At 45.1% G+C, this 11274-nt stretch overlaps 1 protein-coding gene across 1 annotated transcript in view; it reads right to left on the bottom strand.

Moving 5' to 3' along the window:
* The window catches only part of ARMH4 (armadillo like helical domain containing 4), a 62448-nt gene that overhangs the window by 30532 nt on the left and 20642 nt on the right, over positions 1-11274 (bottom strand). The window contains exon 5 of the mRNA XM_058026533.1: positions 7765-8022. Coding sequence (XP_057882516.1) covers positions 7765-8022 — 258 coding nt within the window. The remainder of the gene's footprint in view (positions 1-7764; positions 8023-11274) is intronic.

Raw genomic sequence — 11274 nt, 5'->3', positions numbered from 1 at the left:
TGTGTCACCTGTTTCTGATAGCTGAGCTGGGATTAACCAAGACAGCCTCTAATCTTTTGATTTACTCTTAGGATCACAGGACTGTTTAGTTTGAAAAGCCCCTCAAAGATCAAGACCAACCATTTCCTCAGCACTGCCAAGGCCACCACTAACCCATGTCCCCAAGTGCCAAATCCACACAGCTCTTAAATCCCTCCAGGGATGGGACTCAACCACTTCCCTCATCTCCATCCCTTCCCTTAGCCTTGATTTCTGCCTTGAGGACAAGAGCTGAGGCATTTCCAAGAGGAAGGATGTGGCTCCAGCTCATCAGGGGTTCGTGCTCTGTTGTCACTGTCACATTTTCTGAAAAATCCCTTCACCAGAATTTCTTCTCCTGGGAAGCTGAGAAGCCTCAGAGAAAAATGAAAACAATAATTATCTGATTGCTTCTCCTGTGTTTTGCTGCTTTGGAATGTGGTTGGAGATTGTTTATCCAACAGGCGAATTGTTTTTATTGACCGACCACAGTCCAGCTGTGTCAGGACTCTGGAGAGTTACAAGATTTTCACTGGTATCTTGTTAAGCCTTCTGTCTGTATCCTTTCTCTATTCTTTAGTATAGTTTAGTATAGCATTCTTTAATATAATATAATACCATAAAATAATAAATTAGCCTTCTAAGAACCTGGAGTCAGATTCTCAATTCCCAATTTCTCCTGGGGACCCAGCAAATACCACACTCTGGGGTTGGAATCTCCCCATCCCAGCTCACAGAGCAGACACACTGCTCCTGTCTTCCCCGTCGCAGACATCTTTTATGGAAAATCCTTTCCTTAGGATTTTTCCTCCTGAGAAGATGAGAAGGCCTCAGGAACAAAATGTAAACATTGATTATCTGCTGCTGTGGAATGCAACAGGTGCATCTGGGATTGGCCCTTGTTGGATGTTTCTAATTAATGGCCAATCACAGTCAGCTGGCTCGGACTCTCTGAGCCACAAACCTTTGTTATCATTCTTTGCTATTCTATTCTTAGCTTAGCTAGCCTTCTGATGAAATCCTTTCTTCTATCCTTTTAGTATAGTTTTAATGTAATATATATCATAAAATAATAAATCAAGCCCTCTGAAACATGGAGTCAGATTCTCATCTCATCCCTCAACCTGAGACCCCTGTGAACACCACCACATTCCCTCTGACACACACTGGCCTCATTCCCAAGGGCACAACAGTCTTGTGCTGGATGGAAGAAGGGAAGAGCACCAAAGGGTGGTGGGTCAGGACCACAGGGCTCAGAACTGTCCAAGTTTTGTGTCTCCTCTAGGGTCCCACTGACCAAGATCCCAGCACAGGGCTGTGCAGGCTGAAGAAATAAGGAATATTAGAGAGACACACTCCCCAAACCACCTTGGAATTAGATCTGACAAGGAGCAAAAGCCATCTCAGATGTGAATTGTCCCCTCCTGGGAGCTGCTTTATTGTTGTAACAGCAAATGTCACCCTGAGCTGGCAGAGAGGATCCTCACTGCTCACACACAGCATGCACAATTCCCCTGGACAAGACAAACCTGATTAAATATGAGCCTGCTCCAGGATTAAGATGCAGCCATGAACAATCTCTTAAGTAAAAAAGAAGCAATTCCAAATGGAGTGCACATCCCTCACGAGGGACAGAAACCTGAGTTAGGCACAGATTGATGGTGGGAGCTTCCCTGCTGCTTGGGAGAGGAAAAGGGAGCTAGCAAGGAACATATGGAACTGTATAAATTATTTGGAGCACCCAGAAAAGACAGGAAGAATAATCATCTCTGTTCCTGAGACTGCTCATTTCTGTCTGCAGCCATGTGGAACCCAGGGCCTGCACGGCCACAGAACTGCCATAGATACCTGGACAGAGGATTGCTGCAGGCAGCTGCCCTTGGAGCACGTGGGGAAGGGAAATTTGCTGGTTACACTGCTCATCCTGGCTCCTGCCAGCCTCTCCCACCTGGCATTCCTGTGGGTTGTCAGCATGGTGACTCTGAGGGTCCATCCCAGGAGAAATGCAGGTGTGCACATCCTGCCCACAGAAAGGAAAGGCAATGCCCAAGCACTCATTTAATTCCCCTCCTTCAAATCCCCACTCTGCAGAGGCTCCCCTGTGAAACCAGAGGGGTCACTGGGCCTCTCTGTGGTTTTCTCACCTCCTTTAAAGCACAGATGAGCCTTCCCAGGGTGATTAAGGAGATAAATGCATTAAAGATTAAAAGGCACTCCAATGTTCCACTGCCATGAGCTGTAAGAGTACTTAAAATAGATCCATTTGGGGCAGCAATTAAAGAACATATTACTAATTTCTGAGTCTCAGCTCCTGCCTTCCTAATGCTGGTTATTTTTGCCCATAAAAGCATTAATCCTATCTTCCTGTAAAAAATGACATTTCAAACATTCATCATCTTCCACTACTGTCCTTCTGCTCCTCTGCCTCCCTATCATTAACCAGAGGCATCTGTTATATGGTTTATGCAGTGTAATTTGTGACCACAGATCTGCAACACAATGAGAGCTATTTTCTCTGTTAGAAGCTGCTCAAAGCTGCAAATATTTTTTATCCCTTATATAAAAAAATATATAAAATTTCACATTCCAAAAGTGTGTTTATTATGCAAGTGCCTTGTCATTACCTGAGAGAGTTATACAACCTTCCATTATAGTGAGAACTGATGTCCTACCCACAGTAGTACATGAAACACAGACGTGGTTTCTATTTTGGAAACTACACGTTGAGGATGACATTGTCACACTTCATAACTTCTTCCTAAATTGCTGGTTTGTTTTGTTTGGGGTTTTTTGTTTGCTTGTTTGTTTTTTTTTTTTTTTTGTTTTTTTTTTGTTTTGTTTTGTTTTGTTTTTTGTTGTTGTTGTTGTTTAATCTCCAAATCCTATCCACAGGGATGGTCCAAACTCCCCTGTGTGCAATTCCTCCATGGGAAGATGGAAATCAAAAATAAATGTTGTGGAACCAGGCCCCTTCTCACAAGCTACAACCCTGTAATGTGGAATTGCTATGAACAGGTGGATGCAAAGAAAACCCCAAAGGGTCAGCTAAAGAATGGCAGACCTGGATAAAAATTAATTTAGGTTAAAAGAGAAAATACAAAATAGCACCTAGCATACACACAAGCCACCACAGAGAGTAAATCCAGATGTAAAATGGAACTGCAGATTGATGAAGACAAAGGTGTAAAGCCAAGTTAGCAAACATAGAAATATTACATCAAGTGCACCCTAAATGGAGAAAGAATAAACCACCAACTCCATACATTTTAAATGCACAAAGCAAACTACTGCATGCCCCAATGGGGTAAAATTAAAGGCTTGGTAAATTGCCCTAGGTCTCCTACATTACCTACTGTGGATGGCAGGAGTTATTCCCCTTGGGATGTGGAGGACAGGCAGCACTGAGGCATCAGGAAATGGCTTGGGAGTCTGAGGCCACTTTCCTCTTGGCTCATTCTTGTTAAATTAGGAATTCTCACAGAACTGAGGGAATAAACACTCTTGAGAAGGGGGGGAAGAAGCCACCACCAACAGAGCAGAGGGGTTTGATCTCCTTGGAGCTGCACAGCAAAATCCACCTGCTCTGAGATGCAGGAGGACCATAAACTAAACTAAACTAAACTAAACTAAAGGACCATAAACTTCTCACCAGGTCTGAACCCACCTCAGCCAACTGCAGTTCTCTGGTAATGCATCACAAAAGAGGGAGCAGGGGAAGATCAGGTATTTTTATTTATTCCCTGAAAATTCACATTAATCCACCTGGTTCTTCTGATGCCCTCCAGGTGTTCAGTGTTTGCCTACCACACACCACCTACATATAAATAAAGAAACAAGTACAGAGACACCAAAGCCACCTCACAGGGAATGCAGAGAGGTCCAAAAGTGCTGCTCTGCCCTCTTCACTGGTAACCTGTGACACCAAACCAGATCCCAAATCACATTCAGACCTTTCTCCCCCAGAGCTGCAGGGTGCCAGGATGGCTTTTGGAGGGTGAAATTCTATTTTATAAATGCACAGATTTTCTCATTTTCTGCTTTACTCTTTGCCTTTATACTGCTGGTTAGAGAGCCAGTTGATGGGCTGTAAAACTGTCAGTCTCATTACTGGCACTAATAAATGGCTTTTGCTCAGCTGGAGTTAATGTGGGACCATCTGACTGCCCAGAACTGACATTTTTAATGATTTTGTTCCTCCAGTGCCTTCTTATTGACCACTACAAAAATCCAAGCTGTCTCTTGCTCTGCCAAGCTGTTTTGTGGATCAAGCTCCTCGTTCTCCAGGGATTTGCAGTTGTGTCAGCCATCAGAGCAAGCAGCCTGGATAATAACTGGCCTGAGAACAGCTATTCCGACACTTCTGGGCTCTTCTGCACCACAGATTTTAGCATTAAATGTCAAATTTCTGAAGGCTAGAGGACAGAAGCATCCCCAGGAGGAAGAAATGTGTGCAAAGTGTTTTAAGAATGGAAAATGGCAGCTGTAAAAGTTTGGTGCTTGGATGTTGTCCCCTCTGTTGGGTGCTGTCACCTTCCCTCAGGTCTCCCTTTCCAATGCTGTATCCCAGGTGAAACAGAACAACTTCCCCTTCCAAACCCTGCTTGATTTACACAAAAAGGGAAATTCTTCACATCCCAGTGCTGTTTAGGGAAGGAAGGGACACACAGAGCTCTTCTGGGCATGTCCAGCAGTTACAAAGCAGTCCCCAAACTAAAAGAACTGGATCTTCAAAGATGAAAATCACCTGGAGAAAAAGGGTTTCGATGAAAAAACAGCCCAGCCAGCAGATCTAAAGCTTAACAAGTCTTTTACAGTGAGTCTGGTGTCTCCAGGTGCTCCAGCAGAGCAATGGGAGCAGCTCCTCCAGCTTCCTGCCAGGTTTTGGGGGGATTTCTTCTGTTCTTAACCACCCACTTTGTGCTGACACAAGCTGTGTGACTTTTCCCATCTTTCCTGTTCTCCCAAACCCTCTCCCATCAAGGAGCAGGCATGGACACGGAGGCAGCCTGATGTGTGCCACGAGTCCAGAGCTGGGATCCAGGGCAGAAATCCTCACCTGGCACAAGCTGGAGAGGGAAGGGCTGCAGCCCTGCAGAATCATCTCCCATTCCTCACTCACTGCCAGGAAATCAGCTCTCACCCCCTGGGTTCAGCTCCTTCCATGGATTTAGGTTATCAGTGTGAGCCCATGCAAGCCTTTGGTTTTCACAGAATCACAGAATCATGCATGGCTTGGGTTGGAAGGGGTCTTAAAGATAATTTAGCTCCCATCTCCTCATCTAGTTCCATTTCCTTTGTGCCTCTAAAACATAAATAAATTCCCTTTCTCTTAGGAGTACTGGTGAGCAGCAGCACACTGCAGATGGGGAAGGAGCAGTGTCACTCTCCTGTGACACTGAGGCACTGAGGTCACCTGGACAGGAAAAGAATAAATGGCTTTTTACAGAAGTGCCTGCCTGCTGGAATCAGAGGGCTGAGTCACAAGCAGACAGGCTGATCCCACTGTGTCCCCTCCTTTTCTGCCAGCACAGCACTGCACAAAAGTCCCACCTAACTCTTAAAAATGACCTCAGCTCAGCCACAGCCTCATCCTCGCCCTCATGGGTGTTGTACTGGCTGGAGCAGCCTAAAAACAAAAGGAAATCCCAACCACTTGGATCTAGTGAGTTCCAGAGAAGACCAAAATCCTCATCTGCCCAGTGCTGCAGGTGCTCAGAGCCATCACTGTGATGCTGACCCAGCTCACACTGCACAGGGAAGTCAATAAAACATAAGGTGGGGGGACTAATCCTGCCTTTTACCACCTAGTCTGATAATTCCTTGTCTGAAACTTCTGCAAAGAAGCCCTTTCAGGGGTCTGAGGAACAGCACCAGCCCCTGGTTGTGACGGTGTTCACAGGGGTTTTAGGATGAGGGAAGAGACGAGGATCTGACTCCATGTTTCAGAAGGCTGATTTATTATTTTATGATATATATTACATTCAAACTATACTAAAAGAATAGAAGAAAGGATTTTATCAGAAGGCTGGCTAAGAATAGAATAGCAAAGAATGATAACAAAGGTTTGTGGCTCGGCTCTCTGTCCGAGCCAGCTGACTGTGACTGGCCATTAATTAGAAACATCCCACATGAGACCAATCCCAGATGCACCTGTTGCATTCCACAGCAGCAGATAATCAATGTTTACATTTCGTTCCTGAGGCCTCCCAGCTTCTCAGGAGGAAAAATCCTAAGGAAAGGATTTTCCATAAAAGATGTCTGTGACACCTGGTCACTGCTTTCTCCCCTGCCTGCTGCACCAGATCTGCAGCTCCTGCCCTGAGCCTCTTCCTCCAGCAGCTGGAAATGCAGCTGTGACTGCAGCCCAGACACAAACCATGAGCTGTGTCTGGCACAGAACCCCCTCTGTAACCCCAGAGCTGATGGCAAACATTGTCACATACAACTCTTTGCATGTTCATGGCAAACATTGTCACATACAGCAGCACCACACATCTCTTCCGCTGAGCTTGCCAAAGACAACCAGAAACCCTTAAGGACACAAATTATTCCTCTCACACAACTCCTGGGGGGACAGCAGGACATGTGAGACAGCCCTGACACAGCCACCACCCAACAGAGTGCTTTTCAAGCAGGATTTAGTGTGACAGGGAGGGATCAGTCCTGCTGCAAACTCAATCTCCCCTTCAAAGGCCAACTCTCCCACAGAGCTCTGGAAATCAAACCTCCCACAAAGTTCTTGAAACACAATCTTTGATTCAATTAAGGAAGCCAAGATCACTAAAGCAGGCTGGGAACAGCATCACTGAGGAGAATATCCAGGAAAAATCAGAATTTTGCTTCCAGGGGAAGTGATAGAAATCACATAGGTAGACATGATGGACAATATATAAAAGACTGAGTTTTTTTTATTGGATGGGCTTCTCAGAACAGCTAACTCTAACAGTCACACACAAAGACCTTCTGTCTAGATGTGATTCAGCTCCCACATATTCACCTGGAATGTTCCCACTGTGTTTGAGAGAGTTTGGCTTGGGAATTGAGTATGCTGGGAAATTATTCCAGAGCTTTTGCCAAGCTGGACAAGTTCCTTTCTCGGATCTCCCTTGTCCCACAGCAGCTCTGACCTGCATCTCAAGGACTTCACACATACAAACACTGACTCCTAGGGGGAGTAAGGCTAGAAATTAAACACAGGGCCTGCATGTACAGCAGGAATAAATTTATAAAGCTTTACAGAGGCTTTGCATGTTTGTCTTTACACTGCCAGCAGCTTCCCATGGCTGGACCATAAATGGACCTCTTAAAATGTCAGAAAAGTTAAGTCAGACAAATGTTCTGAAGTAGCAAAGAGGATGATGAGCAAATACGCAACTCCTTTGTCCCCACAGGACAAATATCCCTGCACCAACCCATCCTGGGCAAAGGGAACTGAAATCTGCCCAGGAATCTCACCTGAGAAGTGTTTTATTGTCCAGCCTTGGAGCAAGACAATACTAGGCTCTGGGAATGAACGAGCAGGATTGGAATATCCCTATTTTCCCCAAAATGACAAGTCAGGTCACGCTGTCTGGGACACATCCCAGCTTCCCCCAGTGAACTGGTGAACTGGGATTCCTCAGGAATGGCCCTGCTCTGTGTTCAGCTCGAGAGCCAACCCATGGCTGGCATGAGGGATTGTCTCACGCAGAGTGAAGAGCAGGAGGGGTGAAGGGTAAAGGAAGGAGGAAAGGGATTTTCTCTTACCCAGCCCCTGGTTCTGCTGCTCCCACTCAATGGTGTCAGGAACCTGGTAGGACACCCCAGCCAGCTGGGCCACAGGGTTCTCCAGGCCAGCCAGGGGCTCCTGGGAGGTCTCTCCTGGAATTGTGAAGCCTGGCAGGTCCGTGTCACCCTCCATGCTTTCATCCATCAGGTCTAGGTCTTTGTCCTCCTCGTCTTCCTCTTCCTCCTCCTCTTCTTCCTCCTCCTCCTCCTCTTCATCCTCTTCCTCTTCCTCACCCTCTGGCCAGGGAGACAGAAAAGAAATGTCAGGGAACATATTGAACTAGAGCTCAAAACAGGAGAGCAGACTTGAGTCAGCAGACACACTGCAGTAGTAGCAACTGTACTATATATTCTCCTTATGGTTAATAAGAGTTTATGCAATTGCAGTTTAAACTGAAGTTGCAATTCACAGGAGATGATTTCACATCTTAACTTGGGGAAACTTCAGCCCCACAGCATCTCCCTGTAATTCAGCACGACAACGTGCAAGGACAAGAGTCCAAACCCAGAAATAATTTTTTACCCTGGAGAAACTTGAAAATCTTGAACAGAATTGTTTGGATTCCTTGGCATTGATGTTCAAAGCTTTAAATGAAATCTTGTGGCTGATCATTTTATTTCTGAACTGGACAACAGTTTCTTTGGGAGTGGGAAGCAGAAGGGCCACAGATCTCTGTGGGGAGCACCAGGTTGAGCTCCTCCAGAGCAGAGCAGCTGCAGGAACCTGTCCCTGTTCTCTGGCAGCAAAATCACCCACAGGCCTTCATCTGGAGGAGCTCATCACCACTGGAGCTCGCTGGGGAACAAGGAGATGTCGTCTCAGACTCTCAAATTAGTGGGAAATATGGTAAATTTTTGGTTCCTAGCAGCAGGGTGCAAACAAGGATGTGCATGTGTACAACACCTGGGTTTCTGTAACTGCAGAGCTCCCTGCTTAACCCATCACAGAGAGATGCTCTTCCCCTGAATTCTGATCTTGGACGCAGCAATGAGTTGGTTCAGTGTTTAACTGATTGATTGAGTCTTTCCCAGCTCTGGAAAGGGCACAGCTTTCAGGACCAGGTTGCTCCAAGATCCCACCTGGCTTTGGAAAGGGCTGGGAAGAAGGCATCATAGCCAACACTTCACAGGAGAGCTGATAAATGAGACTTTGATGAAATTCCTGTGAATTCAGTGCAAGGTCTCCCTGCCCATGGAAGGTGGGGGTACAAACAAGATGATCTTTAAGGTCCCTTACAACCAAAACCATTCTGTGATTCCATGAATTCTCTGCTACAGCAGATACCCATTTATTCCAAAACTGTCTGTACTGTTAACATATGGAAAAATAAATATTTAAGCCAGTATTTCATCACTAAAATGGCAACACAGGAACCACTGTACTGGATCAAACTAAAGGGTTTTTTCCTATTTTTTTTTCTATTTTTTCCTATTTCCAACCACAACTGGCTGCAGATGCTGAAGGAAGTCTAGAGCAGGGCAAATACAGAGCCAGTCTTCCCACAGTTTTGGGGTTTTTTTCCCAAGTTATAGTTACCACAGTCTCAGGGACATCCTCTGCCAGAATTTGCATTGGAGCAATTTAATAGCTGCTGATGGAGCCACCCACCAGGGGAAGATAATATCTGGAACAATGGCATGCTTTGAATTTCTCCCAGTTCCTTTTTCAAGGCTGAGAATTGAAACACAGTATTTATGCACTTTTATCTAATTTACACCAACTCTGCTCTGCCCTGCAGAAAAATTCCCTCCTATTGTAGTCACCCTGCATGCAGGCATTAAAAACTAACAAACCACCCTTTGTTAACCAAATCCTTTATTTGTTATATTTGTCACCCAAATACTTCTGCTGTAGTTGTAGCTCCTATAGGTTGGTGGCAATCCAACCTGGATTAAATGGCTTCCAAAATTTGGGATATCACATGAGATGGGAATATGAGAAATCAGTGGCTGCTATAAACCCACTGTGCTGTGCCAGGGCATCTCCCTGCCCTGGAATTCAAGGATTTGCTCCCAACCACTGCATGTTTTCCTCAGCTCACCAGACAAGACAATCCCAGTGCTGCCTTTCATTCCTGTATTCCATACAAATGAGCTGCTGCTGCTGGGATTCAGCTGCATCACCCTGCTAGAGACTGGCTTTTGGTGCCTGGAAAGACCATTCCTACCACACACAGCATCTGATGGAGCTCCCAGGGACGCAGCTAGCCAGCCCCTTAAATTCCCATTGCATTTTAGAGGCAGTTTCTGTATTGTAATGTGCCCAGCATTTAGAATCCAATCAGAATTCTCTGTCAAAATGAATGTTGTCATACAAACCACACAGCTGTGAAGCTGAGAGTGGCACCTGGAGAGTGCTCACTGCAAAGACAAGTGAAAACAGGTCTTTTCCCTCTGCTGAGAGAAGCACAGCTATCAACAATCCCAAAAATTACCAGCAGAGACCCTGAACAGCCAGAAAACCAAAATATGAACAGAGCTTTCCCCTAGACTGGGAAAATCAGCCAAGAGAGAACAGGCATTGGGTTTTTATCTCTGAAAAACTGCTCTGGGACAAGGGGTTTAGAATACCCAATGTAAATTTTCTTTGATGGAACTTAAGGTTGTTTTCTCTTGTCTAAATTCAAGGATTTTCTCTTAAAACAAAACCAAACTCTTTCTCCAGCAGCATTCACCTCAAGAGCCAGGCTAGAGACTCAGTTTAGCAACACAAAACTATTTTAAAGGGGGGAAAACCACCCAAAATGCTGCACAATCCCAGAATTTACCACTAGAGACTTTGAACAACCAGAACACCAAAGAGGAACATGAAGAGAGCTTTTCCCTAGACTGGGTGGGAAAAGCAGCCAAGAGAGAACAGACACTGGATTTTTATCTCTGAAAAACTTCTCTGGGACAAGGGTTTTAAAATACCCAATCTAAATCTTCCATGGTGGAACTTAAGGTTGTTTTCTCTTGTCTAATTCAAAGATTTCCTCCTAAAACAAAACCAAACTGTATCTCCAGCAGCATTCACCTCAAAATTGCTCTCACACTGAGCCATGCCAGGCACTCAGTTTAGAAACATAAAACTATTTTAAAGGGGGAAAAAACACCCAAAATGTTGCACAATCCCAGAATTTACCAGCAGAGATGTAAACAGCCAGAACACCAGAGAAGAGGAACATGAACAGAGCTTTTCCCTAGACTGGCTAGGAAAAGCAGCCAAGAGAGAACAGGCACTGGATTTTTATCTCTGAAACACTGCTCTGGGACAAGGGTTTTAGAATACCAAATCTAAATCTTCATTGGTAGAACTTAAGGTTGTTTTCTCTTATCCAATTTAAAGGATTTTCTCCTAAAACAAAATCAAATTGTATCTATCTCCAGTAGCATTTGCCTCAAGAGCCAGGATAGAGAGTCAGCTCAGCAACACAAAACTATTTTAAAGGGGAAAAAACCACCCAAAATGCTGCCCAATCAAAAAACTTACCAGCAGAGACTCTGAAC

This window comes from Melospiza georgiana, chromosome 6, assembly GCF_028018845.1.
Source record: "Melospiza georgiana isolate bMelGeo1 chromosome 6, bMelGeo1.pri, whole genome shotgun sequence".
NCBI lineage: Eukaryota > Metazoa > Chordata > Aves > Passeriformes > Passerellidae > Melospiza > Melospiza georgiana.
Note: the sequence above shows the minus strand (reverse complement) of the source record. Positions and strands in the feature narration are given on the sequence as shown.